Below are 15,248 nucleotides of genomic sequence, written 5' to 3' on the forward strand. Positions count from 1 at the left end.
GGAAACATTAATCTGAAATTAAAAATATGTATACATATTCCTCTTGATATTTTACAAAATATCTGTTAAAATTTAATTAAATACTGTTATAACTGAGAATTAAAATGCACCGCGAGATGAAGGATTTCTAAATATATCGTCATGATTAAAGTAATTTAATTTTTTATCCATTAACAGCACATAAATTAATAACAGGAATGTAGTCGTATACAGATGTGTTGCATACGGCAGACATATACATACATAAGTGATCTCTCGTAGATAAATATGATACATTATTACATACAAGATTAAACGTTTTCGTAAAATACTGGGACTAAAATAATATTGACACCAATGCATTTGTACAGTTTCACAGTCAATGGTTATACCGCGATATATCTAACAACTGCAGTACATCATGTACCAAATTCTAATACAATAACAATAGTCATGGCGAGCATAAAGCGTCGCCTATTAACGATTACACGGACGGGGAAGAAAGAGGGGAAAGAGACGGAAGTAAGTTCCCCGATAATAATTCAATATGGGATTTGATTCTGATAATACTGTATCATATCGTAAGTTTTCGTACGGAAGTTGAGGTAGCTGTTACGTATTACATTGATCATGAAGATCGCTGCGTCGCGATCGGTGGCGGTCGGCACAAAGCGGCTGCGTAGGAGTTTAATAGTTTGCCCGCGAAAACACGGTAATCCCGTGTCGAGCATGAGAGAGACGAGAGAGATGATAGCCTCCTGGTAGGGCCTACAAAATAAAAAATATTTAAAGATTTATTTAAATTATTACCTATTAAATTAGTGGTTCGGGACAGCTCTATATATACCTAAATGTAATCTTGTTTTTTTATTGCAATATATGTATAGAATGTAGCGTAAAGATTTTTTTAATGATATTGATGAAATAATACTTACCTAACTGCGAGGAAAGCCTGCACGCACAGTTCCATAAACCAACGGAACGGCGCAGCTTCCATTTTGCCACCCATCACGAGAACCATTTCGTCAGTCAGTTTGATATCAGGCTCGAAGCCCAGATTACCACCGGGCGAGCTCTCGAACATAAAACCGAAATCAATGTGTATGATATGACCTTGGGTGTCTATCATGATGTTGCCGTTGTGACGGTCCTTTATCTGTAGGAGGTAGGTAATCACACTGTAAGCCGCCATTGATTTGACAAAGTTGCGACGAACATTTTGGAACTCCTTGGTTGTCTCGTCACCATGTTGCGCGATGAAATATTGATACATGTCACTGTCCGTTGTACGACCGAGTTGATCCCTCGACGTTGCGTACGGCACACATTCTATCACACCGCACTAATAACAGTATAATTATAAATGAGATATACCATATATCTATCTATCAGAGCATATTCATTACAAGAAATCAGTATCTTACCCCGGGAGCTGTGGCTAAGGAAAAGATTCAGCCCGACTTTTTGGAATACATTCTTAAAGATGCTGATCACTTGCAGAGCGAGCATGTCTTGCCTGACGTCATCTCCGACCTTGAAAATAGCGGCCTGCCACGTCTGCTCTTCCGTTTCTCTCTTACTGTCGACTTTCCCGTTGGTCGACACTGCTAACGCGATATTCTCCAGCTCGTTGATGCCATATTTCTGTACTTTGAAGCGCGCTAAGAATGGTGCCTTAGCAGCACTGTAATTATAAGATAATTGAATAATATTTTATGTGATAGGATTTACCATATCATTGTCTTTTTAACCATCTTAAATCGTACCTTTGCATAGGAGTACCGCTTTGATAATCTATATCGATGACCATCGCTTCGGGATTCGAAGGAAGATAGCAACCAGGTTGCACTTGGACTTTTGCTAAAGCATCTAAGCATGCGGCTTTGCGTTCCGGCCCTTTGGGATATGGCCGAATTTCGCCCGAGATGTTAGTGATCTTTTCGAAAAAGTCGAATTCTCTCTCGTAGAATTGTTTTGCTGGGCCAGACAGGGCGTTCAAAATATTCTTCGTCAACAAATCTAGTATGTCGTACAATACTGGATCTTTCATCTGCTTATCCTCGTCCATATATACATTAGTGTGCATATTCCATATCAACTGATGTGCCACTACCTAAAACATGTTAAGTCAAAGCACATTAACTTTAATTCTGCTAGTTTAATACTCAATTTAAAATTTGCAATACTTATAATACCTGTGATCGTTTAGCAATCTTCTTAATAAATTCGATTACATAGCCCATTGAATCGTGACGGACGGCTTGCACTAGTTGAGGTATATAGAAGAGCACGGCGTCGGCGGGATAGCTGTCTAATACATGCACCGCATATTGCGCCGAGATGGGATGATGCGGGAATTGTCGTGAGAAGAACGCCAATGCTTGAATTGGAGACACTCTTATATAAACTAACTAAAACAGAATCCAAATTTTATAAATGAGATAATCTCTAATATCTAAATAGAGATTGAATAATTTGTAAATTATTATTGACAAAGCGTTTAATAAAAATTAAAAATCTCACTTCAGGTACATCGTTGAGAAGCGTGTCCGTTGTAACGAGATACTGCAATGCTTCCGACAAATGCATGACTGGCACGGGTTTAAGGCGTACTAAACCACAGATCTCTTTGATGATGACTTCGTGATTCTTTAATCGCACTGGTAAAAATATGGCCAAAACAGGACTGATTTCCCACGCAAGTCGCGTATATTCTCGCCAGCGATCGTTCATCCCCTTGGCACGCCAGTCTGCGATACTTACTTCACCTTGCAACGCGAGACGCTGGGATTACGCCAGACCTTGATGAAAAACGTTTAGAACATTAATGTTTAGAAGCTGATTTTCAAGCGACAAATTATAGTTTTCTGATTATTTGTGATTCATTGAGAATTTACCAGTAACATTTCAATTTCAACCGCTAACGACTCGAGAATCAAATTTCTCTTCTTGATGTAATCTTTCACAAGAACATTGGCGTTTATAATTCGTTTGCTGCGATTGCTGCGTTTGCTTAATGTATTGGTGCTGGTCGACATAGGCATGGTACTCATCCACACGTTGCTGGGCGATCTTGAGAAGTCATTCGGCGTAGGAGCCAGTGTGGCGGCTAATGAACCAATTGTCTCGCTTGGAATCATTGCGGTTGTATAAGTTTGAGATGTCACTATCTCAAACTCATTATCGGCTCCTGTCATCATTAAGTATTTCTTGTCGCTATGCATCACCTGCGAAAATACATAAAACAGAGTTTAAGTGCCAGTCATAAACACAAATTCCGGTATTTTATTAAGAAAATAAAAAAGATAATCCTATATAAATTTCTATGTTCATAATAATTTCTAAATTATTTCTATATATATATAAATCTGAATTTAATTCGCACCTTAATTTTTAACTGTACTTACCTGCCAAAAACGTATGAGTGTAACTATGTCTTCGCTAAGTTGGTCAATTTCTTGGGTCGGCAACTGACGTTCTCGGCAGAAGTAATCCAGACAATTGGAATAGACACGTTCTCGCAGGACGTTCTTACTTAAAGTTCTACGAAAGTAGATCCAATTATTTTTTCTATCATGTCGTCATTCACGCGATAATGAAAAAAAATATATTACCTCGGTAAAACGTCACCTTGCAGCAGTACTAAGCCGCATGAAAGAAGTTTAAAACGCACGCCGACCGCGGCAACATGTCGTGTGATACCAGGTTCTTCGCCAGATGCACCGACAGTCATAGGTAACGAACGATGCAGGAGTAAGGCGATCATATCGACCGTCTCCTGGCAACAGTATTTGGCTGTTTCTACAAGCTCCACTATGAAGGTCACCCAGATATCGTGCGGTTTTACGTACGGTGGATTAGGACCGAGTTTGCAGCCCTCGTAGACCGCAAGAGGACTGACCTCTTGCTCGTTCGGTGTAAACAGGCCCATTTTCTTATCAACAGTATACTGCCATGCGAGTAACATCTCTTGCAAAAATCGCAACTTCAAATCTGGTCGTACAGTTAAAATCCACTGCCAGCACTCAACCGCTGTAGTCATGGCTGCGGTTGTGAACAGTTCTATTTGCGAGCATGCAACCGTGTGTAATAATCGTCTGTGTATACCTAAAAATATAAAATCTAATTAATACAAATAGAAACAAAAATTCATCAATAAATTACATTAACAAATCCAATTTTTTAAAATTAATTGTTTAATTTCATAAGGTTTAAGATTACATAGATGATTAGTTTAAATTTACCAGGCATGGATATTAAAAGAGCGGTAGCACGCCAAAGAGCTCCTCGATGGATGGTATCGTCGCGATCCTGACAGGCGCGGCGAACAGCTTCGATCAATCTCTCGACGACTTTATTCCTGCACTCTTCAAGAGTCATTTCCGCGGTTGGCGATTCGGTGCGCGCAAGGGCGAGCATACCCGCTACTTCACCAGCGTGCCATGATCTTGTAGACATCATCGACAGCAACCACGAACTCGCGCCCTTTGGACCGCGTGGCCTCTTATCCAAGGAATTTGTCTATTAAATACATTTCTCCGTCAATAAAATTAATAGCGAGTATAGTTACAATGCGTTAAATGAAGAAAAATGGCTAATGTCCGTTTCTATCAATGTAGATTAACTTTAATTTCAGTTCAACTTGTTCTTCATCTTTTTCTAATTCTTAAAACTAGAAAAAAATAAAAAGTTAATTGAAGATTAAAATTAAACTATATTGGTAGAAACGGGTATAAGATAATTCTAAAACTTACAGTAAAACGTCGTGTGATACATTAAAGCATTGCTACATACATTTGCTGGAACTATTGTGGGAATTGCAGTATCCACAAATTCAAGGACCGAGTCAATGGCCAACGACAAACCAGAATGATTTCGCATGCCAGAAGACGGTATTTGATTAATGTATTCTTGTAAATGCGACTTGGTAGCTTGCGGCGCCCATTTCATGGCTTCCTGCACAATGCCCTTGCATCTTGCGGTAAAATCCTTCACGATAATCTGCAATTCACACAACGTCATATAAACTGTTTTTTTATTTTAACAAGTAAAACATATAGTAACATCATACCTCTCTTGCTTCAAGAGTATTCATCAACTCGATGCTGTATGGCGTGCCAGGTATTCTTAAGCTAGGAGTTTCTTCATTTGGGTCAAGTTGTAACGAGTACGATAAAATCTGCAATGATCACATAGTAAAGATGTCTGGTAAAGTATAGAGTACAGTAAAATAATATACCTGTAATATGTCCAACATACTCCAAAGAACTTTGCAGTTCCACAACAGATGTGGAAAAGCGTCCACTAAAGCACTGAGGTATTTATCCGCCACCCGCCTGATCAACTTGTGAACGTGATTGAAACGCACCAACAGAAATTGCGCGTGATTCTCGAGCTCCTTCTCGCGTTGCTCGTCTTTCGGTTTACGTTGCATCACATCCTTGAATTTTGCAAACACAGAGTCCGCTACACAGCATATGCACTGCCACATACCACTCTTGTCCTTCTGCAAATCGGTGTCGCATAAGTATTCCATTATTGGTTGCAGACTCGGTTCAGAACTGTTAGCCACCCGTAAAGTCTCTGACCAATAGACGGAGAGCAAGTATGTGCACTGCGCAAACTGCAGTTTAGTCACATATGCTGATATGTCGTTTGTACTGAAAAAAAAAATTACAGAAATTTCATAGCAAGTTTGGAAAATTTAGAAAAATATATGAATATTCGATAATAAAATAAAGTGAATACATTTCTTGATTAAAAATAGAAAAAAAATGTCCATGTATAAAAATATAAAACATTCTTCAGACAATTGGTATTAATTAAATAATAGAAATCAGGAGATTTAAAAGTAAATCATACCGGGTGCTTATCTTCAATACTTGACTCCGCAGCTCTTGTAGCTCATTCAACGAAACACTGTCGTTGCGCACCGCCGATGTATACTGCAATTCTCGCATTTCCAGACGGGCGCTGGTCTGAGAAATAAGGTAAGGTGACTTAACAGCGATCTCCTTAACGCCCTCATGCCATTCGGACGGCCACAATCTCGAGGAATGATCTGCAGCGAAACCCATTATTACGCAGTACAACCAAAAGTCCTTAAACAGCTTTAGAAGTCGTTTCTGTGGATGTCTGATTGGCGGTAGACGTCGCATTAATATCGCAATCACGGGGATAAGAACTCCTAGATTTCCGGCGCTACTAGCTGTTTTCTGTATATGACATAGTATATCATATAAAATTATATTTTCCATCCAATTATTTCTGACATTTTGTCAAGATGAATAGTTTAAGTGATTTTACCGTCGCAACGATACTATTCGGCATCTTATCGCTGGCACGTTTACCCTCAAGGCCCAACTGCACGAAAAGTTCCAAAAGATGAAGCAACAAATCGTCCAATTCCGACTCACCCTGCAGATTCGCCGCTATGTTTGCTAAAGCATTGGTAACCGCCTTGGAAACATGACAGTATTGTTTGCGGTCGTCGCTCGCGGCGTATGTTGCTGTACTCGATCCCAACGACATGGAGAACATCTGCATTATTCCTTCATAAATCTGCATTAAAAAATTCACAATAATAGTCATATAAAGAATATTATAAGTAACTCTGAATATTCCGAGTGCTGTTCACACCTTTGATTCACACTTGGCAATGATCATACAGCCCAATTGATCCACTATAAGGAAGTCGAGGTCGCTGGGAGTGCGGCAGAAAAGCTGTTGAAAAAATGGGAAGATCGTGCGCATCGTTTTCGGGGTGTCCTTCAGCGCCACAGCAACGTGACCCAACATGATCACGATGTTCTTTGACACCACTTCATTCTTCAACTTCTCATCGCTTTCGCTGAAATCAAGCGAAAATTACAATTTCGCTTTGACCTGCGTTGACTAGAAATATCGTAAATTCTTTCGATGAAAAGTACCCGTCGGATATGTCTGCAGTATATAATCTGTTCGAGACACTGGCCACGAGAGCTGGAACGCAATCCGGATTCACGGAATGTGCGGCTTCCAAAGCGATGCAGAGATTGCCGATGGCCGCGTCGCGAAGTTTTTCAAATGCCGTGTGTACTGATGACGTCTGCTTTGAATCGCTTATTTCCTTTCCTTGGACTGTCAAAACGTGTACATACATATTACATCTACTATACATAATAAATAATAATTTTAAGATTAAGTAAATTAACGATATCTGTAGTAAAGCAATTGTTTTACCCAGCACTTTAAACTGATGTTCCTTCATGGAATATTCACTGTGCTGTCGATATAGCTTCAAAAGAATTGGCGACGGTGCGATTAGAAAGTCTCGTAAATAATATATAGACGTGCTGGCTATGTTGGGAAATTTCTGCGCCAATTTTCCCAATCCCTCAAGACAAACCATCAGCAATGGCATGTGCGCCAACACAAGCTTGGGCCCATGATTAGAATTAATCTTCTCCACGAGCCGTCCGCACAAACTATCCGCACCTGTAAATTAACAAACTCTCTGCAGATAAATATAAATATGTATAAATATATATAAAATGCAACGTTTTGGTATTGTAAAGTTATTGATTGGTTATTTAGACATGGTACATGTAAAAATGCTTTGTAAATATTCCTTCGTGTGTAAATATCTGTATATTTAAAAAATATATTCAGAAAAATTAATATGAGAGAAAGTTTTCTACAAAATTTCATAAGAACAGCATTCACAAATCTTAGATCTTACGCACAATGGAACGGAATAAATATTAAATATTAAAGAAATAAAGAATTAAGAATAGAGATTAAACGTAACGAGCAATAAATACAAATAAGATATGATATTTAATATATTTTATATCTTATTTGTATATTGTTTAATCTCTATATTCCTAATCTTTTTATTTTTCTAATATTTAAAATTTATTCCTGTTCCTAATATTTCCATCATTATGTGCACAATCTTATATTAACAGTTTATCTACTATATCAATTTAAAATCAATCAAACATATTGCGAGAGATTATTATCGTGCTAAGCAAAGATATAATTGTTAGTAATTATTAATAGCCGACATGTTAACGAGAATGTAACACACACGGGTAAATCAATATACCCTTGCCGATCAGCATTGAACTGATATCTGCAAACAGCGCGGACAAATCATATTCGCCGGATACTGGAAAAATAACGTGAGCTTTAAAAGATTTGTGCTTGGGCGGGTATCGCGTGATCGAAACAGACATTGATATCTCGCGGCCACACTGTCCATGCACTTACTAGAGTTACGAGTATAATTACGAAACTTCTCCACAGTGTACAGATTATTTATTCTCTTAAGTGCGGTGCTCCTAATTTTAGTAGAAGACACTTCCGCGGCTCGTGATCTCTGTTTCGTCAGCGACAAATAGAGCATCACCTCACCTGTTTCATCACCAATTGCCCAGACCAGCAGATCCACGCACGCGGAGTTGGCCATTACGTTCACCTTAAAGCGATTCACAGTCCGGAAATTCGTGTCGATGTCTTCGCGCTCGCTCGCGTCATGCTGCCGCGATTGCAGTTCCGTCTGACCCGAGAGAAACAGGCCTTTCACGAACTCCTGCACATCCCTCGTGAACGGGGCCGGTAAGTCGCGCTGATTTTGTAACAACTCGCGCAACAGAGCCACCATCACTAGATTCATCGTCTCGCTGAACGTACGATATGGGAAAATATGTACTTGACCAGAATTGTACACCTGAAAAAAAATTGCAAAAGCAATTAGGATAATATGTAGAGAGAGATATACAAATATAATTTTTTATCTATAGAAATAAATAAAATAAAAATAATCATGTGTAATATGAAACTTACTTGCTGCGCCTCTTCGTCTAGAAATATCAGGATCTCCTTGGTAAGTAATTTTTTGGCCAAAGCTAGCACACTTTGTAAATGCACCACGGTAAATTGCATCCCAGCCCTTCTTTCGGGGCTCTCATTACAACGCATCTGCGGAAACTGATTGAAACTCGACCCATAACGGCTGAAGAAATACGTCGTCGGATCGTACGGAACTGATAAGAAGGATTGCAGTGACGGTCTTTTGCCGCAGTTATAATCGTGACTGTCGTAGCCTGGAAATGCGTTGTCCATACAAGAATTAAAATTGCCGCTCAGAGATCGTGGGATGATGGGCCTGAAGTTTGAGAAACTGTGTTGTTTCTTATCGGGCATCAAGCGATTTTCCGTGCTGCTCACCGGCGAGGGTGTTCCTCGTCGTGGAAAGATACGGCAAAGTAATGGCGGATCCGTACATGCAAAGCGACCCATTGATCTTGCCAGACCGATTAGCACCGGAACCAGACATTTGCATAGTGATACTAAAACAATATGTAACATCAGAACGAATTTCTTTTATTAAATAATGTAAAATATACCTTAAAATAACAGCAAAGTGCAACATTTATAATTAAAAAATGTACTCTATGATTTAAATACAATTTCAATTTTTTCTTCTATTTTTCAAATTTCAATTCAATTTTTCTGCTAATACAATTTATTTTTAAATATAATTTTTTTCTTTAAAAAATTATTATTTATATATCCTTAATTTTGATTGCTGCCAAATCAAAACATACCATTCTGAAAAAAAATGTCTGGTTCAAAATGGAACCAGAAAATTCTAATTATATCGATCAGAGAATTCTGATTATTTTAATTAAAATTTTAGTAGATTTAACCAGTAAATTCATTTTTAACTAGAATTCCATTAATCCAACTAGACATTTTTATGAGTATGTTTGTTTTTCAATATAGTTATTAATACTAAAACTGCCAATGGTACCATTTTGGCTCCGCTAATCATTTCAATTCGTTTCTTTCTTGTATTAGATATACAGAATAGAATATTAAAAATATGTGAATAATAATATATAAATACAAGAATAACAGAAATAATTCTAATATCAAAATAATTCCACTAAAAAAGAATGGTAGGAAATGAACAAGTTAGCACCTTTGCAGTTTCAGAATATTATTGATGGTTCTAATGTTAATACTTACTTTTTGCTTGTAAACCCCTATTGCTATTTTGATCCTTGTATCCACGTATCAGATTGGTCAGGACAGCGAGTATCTCGACCTGTGTCGAGATGATTTCTTCTCGTACCGGTTCGCACCTGGCTGCCACATCGCTCAGCAGTGTGTTCAGACAGAAGCTGAAACGTTCCGCAACCGGCACCCGTTCGGCGAGCGAACATTTTACCTCGTCCCGCCACACTGCCTTTGAAAGACCACGCAACAATCTCAAGAGGTATGGTAAAATTTTATCCCGGTGTTGCAGACCAGACTCCAAAAAATAAATCCCTAATGCAATAGTTGCATCCTGACTCCTTTGATCCAAACGAAATACACCCTGAGCAGAATCTTGTGGACATAACTTGTACAGTTTGTTTACCTGTAATTAAGTGTAAAAAATATTACTTTTATCTCCTGATAAAAAGTGCATTAATTCTTTGGTTAAAAAAATAAAATAAGCTCTCTCTTTTTCAAAAGAGAGAAAATATTATAAATATTTTATAAAAATATTTTAAAATATTGTGCATCATATTTTAATAATTTATATTCTAATTAATATTTCAAATATGATAGAGAACGCTAATTAATATTAATATTATGCATATAATTATTATATAAAATATGTATATATAAAATAATATAAAGTATATAATCTTATAAACATTATTAAGACTTTATAAGAATATCTATACTCTTATATTTTATATATTTTATATTTATTATATAATATTATATCTTATCAATTTTACAAATAATCATAATTTTATAAAATGCCGATTTCTTTCTGCTTTAATATTTTACAAATAATTGTATATTTATCGTGTAATCTTGATATGTTACGTTAACTGCGTATAATTTCGGGAGTATATTTTTGTACACCGCAGCAAAAATACATTTTTACTTTTCTAAGACTTTTTTCAAAGTCATTATGTAAGCTATAATCATAATTTTTTATAAGACAACAGCGTTAATTATTACGCATCGCAACTATAATTTCCCGAAGTGACATGATATCCTTTTGGATTATGTCATAACATGAAATGTCAGGACGTCAGCTGACATTTCCTGTGTTTAACCCCAATAAAATCGATGGAAAACGAGGAATGTGATACATGTCCGTGATTGAAAAATAGACGTTCAATTGGAGGATTCTCTCGGGAAGAGTCTACTTACTTTTTCCCACGGCGTGGGCTTGATAGCGGCCAAACATCTCGCCAATTGTTGGACGGCGTTTGAGAAAAACAACCTCTCGTCCGCCATCATCTTACACTTTGCAGCCAACTGAGCCGACTGATCGTACCAATCGCCAATACGCCAGTCTCGTCATTCTCAGGGCCGTGTAAAGAAGGGGTGCATAGCATACACTCCCAGTGCAAAGAAGCTCCAAATTGTTTTTATTTAAATATATATATTTTATATTTATTCTTTCTATCTAAATTTATCTCTATTCAGTTTAATTTGCACATGCAAATAATCTTCTTTTTCTTCTTCCTCTAGAACACAAATCTAATACGAAATATGTATTTTTTTTTGGCTGAGCGCGCCACACATACAAATAATATTTACTTATATTTTATTTATACTTCGTAAAAGTAGTAATTTAAATTTAATGAAATCCTTGTATATGTGTAAAATTTAAAGAAAAATTATATATTTTGATAATGCAATTTTTTACTTAACCAAATAGCTTTTATATATTTCACCTTTTGACAAGGACATACACAATTGGTGGTTCGTAATCTGCTATAATTTTAATTATACCGTTTTGTTACATTTTTCTGAACCCCACAAAGCTTTTTTAATACAAAATTTATGAAAAAGTAGGGTCCTATTACTTTTGCACCAAGGCCCTAAAAACTCTTCACACGGCCCTGCGTCGTGCTGTGATTGGCAGCTAAACTAGAATAATTCGCGGAATTCATCGACAAACGTCACGTCAGTAATGTCGTCTGCTAACATCTGCTAGGATGTGTTCCAAGTAACAAAAGCACATAGAAAGAAATATAACAAAGATCTCATTCAGAAAACTGATTGGCAGGAAAATGTATTTTCATGGATAAAATGTCGATCAGTAAAGTGTTATAAATGTGTATAAAACGCAGAAATACCTTTTATTTTCTATCCACAATTAATTGATTTTGCGTATTTCTCTAGTGAAAATTTTTTATAGATAATTTTTCAAAATTATGTAAATTTTAAAATTTCTGAATAATTTTGTAACTTTTTAGGAAATCTCACATTTTTTATACAAATTGAAACACTTTTCAGAAATTTACACATCTTTGTACATATCAATGTGAAAAGATCTTACCAAAAGTCACTTCATTTATTTTAGAGAATGAAAAGAAAGTATTTACCCATATGAAAATTTTGAATTTACTAATAGAGTATATCATTTTTCATATTTTTTTAATAAATGATAACAAAGAATACACTGAGAGTACTAGTTTTAATAAATAAACTTCACGTTATATTTATAAGATTTCTGTCCCAGCACTTTTCACCCATGATAAATAATACTCTAGCTTTTTTAAATACAGAAGTATATTCTTTTTCGATAGGCTTGTGTTATTACTAAGTTTCTGTGAAAATCTCTTTGTGAATTCCCGATTGTTACTCTTGCAAGTTGAAATTTCTTTCTTCGCTGCTGTCAATAACCGATGAAGCTCGGAGAGTGCCGCAGATGTATAAACGGTTTTCATTTCAACGCCTGGTCCTTGCGAAATGGAAGCACCAGCTTCTCTTAGTGCTGTTATAGTTTGTTCATCTTGTGGCAACCAATCGACCTATACATAGAATAATATTAAGAAGTGTATAGTTGATTATAAGGATAGGAAATAGGAAGAATGAGCTAATAAGAATGTGTGAAAGATAGGGATAAATGAATGGATTAAGGAGAATTGTAAACCAAGTCCCCTTCTTGGCATATATATATATATATATATAAAAGATGTAGATCTTTTCCGAAATTCTTCATATATTTAAATTCTGAAATATTCTAAGATTTTTCATTCTAAAATATTTAATAAAATCTTATAAAATGTAAAAAAGTATTAAGATATTTAAAGTTTTTTTTTTAAATTACAGAATGAGCAATCTTAAAATATTTCATAATTGATACAAAAAATTTTAAGCTGTAGACTTTCTCAGTATTTTTGAAAAGTGTTTCAATTTGTATGAAAACTTCTGAGAAAAATTTTCAATAAAAATTTTTTATAATATATACATTTGTATTAACAAGAATAAGATACTCACGTTTTTTACATTGTCTACAACAGATTCAATTGCCGAGTCTACATCTTTGAAAACTTCATTATGTCTAATATTTTCACAGATAATCAGAAAAACATGGGTAGCTTCCTCCGCACAGTTTAAATAATCTCCAATATAATAAAGAGCAACATATGCATAAGCATATATCACGTTCGTCACATTAAAGAGTACACAAGGAGATGCTTTCTAAAAAAAATAAAATAAAATTCAGTCATATTATTTTAACTGTGAATATTGATATTATCGTTACCAACCTGTAATTCATTAAATAATGGTACATCTATCAACTCAGGATATTTTAAATTGCTATAAACATCCTTAATGTCTTCTTCAATTAGCTGAATTAATTTTTTTTCTACACGACAAGTCCACCATGGCACCCATTTAGGCAACAGCTTTTCTACCTCTCCGTTTTTTATCAGTGCTTCAAATTCTTGCCTCTCTGCTTCAGATAAGACTGACCAGAGCTCATTTGGATCTTCCAAATTGACATTTTTCAATCTGGTTTCCAAATCAAGAAGCTAAAAAATATATTCGTAAGAATGAGCATTTATCAAATTCCAAGTAACTGTTGAGAGTATTGATTTATTACTTCTTGCTCGTCATCTGAATCCAATGGATAATCCTCTCCACTGGTATTCCCTTCATCTGAATTATTTTCCAAGATATCATTTTCCATGTCTGCCTCGTGTACTCTCTTAAGGATTTCCATCATTTTTTGTCTAGCAGCTGGATCGTTCTCCTGAGATTTTAACTCATCCTCAACGCACTGCCTATAAAAGCTCTCGGAGCAATCCGTATGAGCATCAGACTTATAACATTCAGCTCCGCAATAGCCTATACCACATCGTGGACAAGTATACAAACGTTTGCGCTTGCTGCACCTAATACGAGAAGAAAAATGCATGTTGACACAATACAAATAAAAGCGAACGGTTTACAATATTTGGTTTTCACAAGATCTTAGGTTTAACGTAATTGTGCAATTTTGTATGAATACTTTTTATAAAATACTGAAATTTAACATTTAATATAAAAAGCTGAACTTACAATTCGCAAATAGTAGTGGTCGAACTTGTGCCAGGAGTTTCCGTCATTTCAAATCCTGGATTTTTGGAATTGCTTCAACCGACTAGTTTTTCACCTCTTTTTGAGGTTATATGCCTGGAATTCTTGATATTATGTTATTTTCAAATTATTTTGCCAGTTCCTTGATGTAATTAAATATAATTTTGATCTTCTCCCCGTAATTTTCCTTGATTAGCTCGAAATCTTCTTACAATCATGCATATACAATCTGTGAAAGATAAAAAAGTAATGTAGAAAAGATTAATATTGCTTGCCGCTCAAACAGTGTCCTACTTTACCGACGCGCTATTTACCGACTGATTCAAGAACGCAGTTCTTCGTTATTTGAAAAGATGTCGGCCCGTGTATTGTTTTCTACGCTTTTAAATTCTTCCCTTTTCCGCTTTCTCTTACAAAAGGCTTGATTCCTGCACAAAGCCAGTCTTTACTTTTTTAATCAAAAAGGTTCTTTCCTATTTAGAACCTGTAGGAATAGTATCAAGACGGGGAAAAGGAATTTGTAGAAATCGCCGGATACGAGTCTGGATTCACGGTTGGAAAATGTTAGGAAACTAACTATAGAACGTACGTCACTGGCTTTAGAACTCATTTATTTTTCTCAAAGAGCATAAAAACTTTTTGAGCTCTTTTTTCCTCTTTTTCTCGTCAATGTCTAACTATATATCGTCTCGCTTTAAATAAAAATGTATATAATAGCTACGTTTACACCGCGCGCTTAGTCCGCGACCTATACGATAGGTGTCTTTGTTTAACCTACAGGATAAACAAGGACATTTATTGTTTAGGCCGTGGCCTAAATGCACGGTGTAAACGTAGCCATTATAGCTGCAAGGGGCAGACCTAGTACAAACTTTTCTATACAATGGCTACATTTA

At 36.0% G+C, this 15,248-nt stretch overlaps 2 protein-coding genes across 3 annotated transcripts; both read right to left on the reverse strand.

Annotated features, from left to right (window-relative positions):
• Nucleotides 1–47: 47 nt before the first annotated feature.
• On the reverse strand, nucleotides 48–11,287 carry Pi4KIIIalpha (phosphatidylinositol 4-kinase III alpha). The gene is given in 25 exon segments (XM_018445319.1): nucleotides 48–747; nucleotides 915–1,321; nucleotides 1,404–1,419; nucleotides 1,421–1,663; nucleotides 1,746–2,092; nucleotides 2,175–2,390; nucleotides 2,503–2,762; nucleotides 2,765–2,780; nucleotides 2,877–3,206; nucleotides 3,387–3,522; nucleotides 3,594–4,086; nucleotides 4,224–4,500; nucleotides 4,774–4,980; nucleotides 5,051–5,158; nucleotides 5,219–5,639; nucleotides 5,842–6,194; nucleotides 6,286–6,540; nucleotides 6,619–6,829; nucleotides 6,909–7,098; nucleotides 7,201–7,455; nucleotides 8,069–8,131; nucleotides 8,377–8,692; nucleotides 8,809–9,314; nucleotides 9,997–10,390; nucleotides 11,185–11,287. Coding segments are annotated over 25 exon segments (6,336 nt in total). The 5' UTR covers nucleotides 11,275–11,287; the 3' UTR covers nucleotides 48–521.
• Nucleotides 11,288–12,455: 1,168 nt separating this feature from the next.
• LOC108721017 (zinc finger HIT domain-containing protein 2) lies at nucleotides 12,456–15,074 on the reverse strand. Of its 2 annotated transcripts, none has more exons than XM_018445323.1 (6): nucleotides 14,667–15,074; nucleotides 14,335–14,581; nucleotides 13,877–14,168; nucleotides 13,539–13,805; nucleotides 13,267–13,470; nucleotides 12,456–12,797 (listed from the first exon to the last, which is right to left on the reverse strand). In XM_018445323.1, exons 2-6 carry the CDS (start codon nucleotides 14,379–14,381, stop codon nucleotides 12,486–12,488), a joined length of 1,122 nt encoding a protein of 373 aa, XP_018300825.1. In that variant the 5' UTR covers nucleotides 14,382–14,581; nucleotides 14,667–15,074; the 3' UTR covers nucleotides 12,456–12,485. The 2 variants fall into 2 exon arrangements, with proteins under 2 accessions (XP_018300825.1, XP_018300827.1); XM_018445325.1 differs by having other exon boundaries at nucleotides 14,652–15,074.
• Between the last annotated feature and the right edge of the window lie 174 nt (nucleotides 15,075–15,248).

This window comes from Mycetomoellerius zeteki, unplaced genomic scaffold (assembly GCF_001594055.1).
Source record: "Mycetomoellerius zeteki isolate Tzet28-1 unplaced genomic scaffold, Tzet1.0 scaffold158, whole genome shotgun sequence".
NCBI classification, from domain to species: domain Eukaryota; kingdom Metazoa; phylum Arthropoda; class Insecta; order Hymenoptera; family Formicidae; genus Mycetomoellerius; species Mycetomoellerius zeteki.

Coding starts and splice junctions, on each gene's coding strand:
- LOC108721017 (XM_018445323.1), bottom strand. CDS start 14,381: ATGACGGAAACTCCTGGCACAAGTTCGACCACTACTATTTGCGAATT. Junction 13,806..13,876: donor ATTCAGATGACGAGCAAGAA/GTAATAAATCAA, acceptor TATATTTTTTAG/CTTCTTGATTTGGAAACCAG. Junction 12,798..13,266: donor TTGTAGACAATGTAAAAAAC/GTGAGTATCTTA, acceptor TTCTATGTATAG/GTCGATTGGTTGCCACAAGA.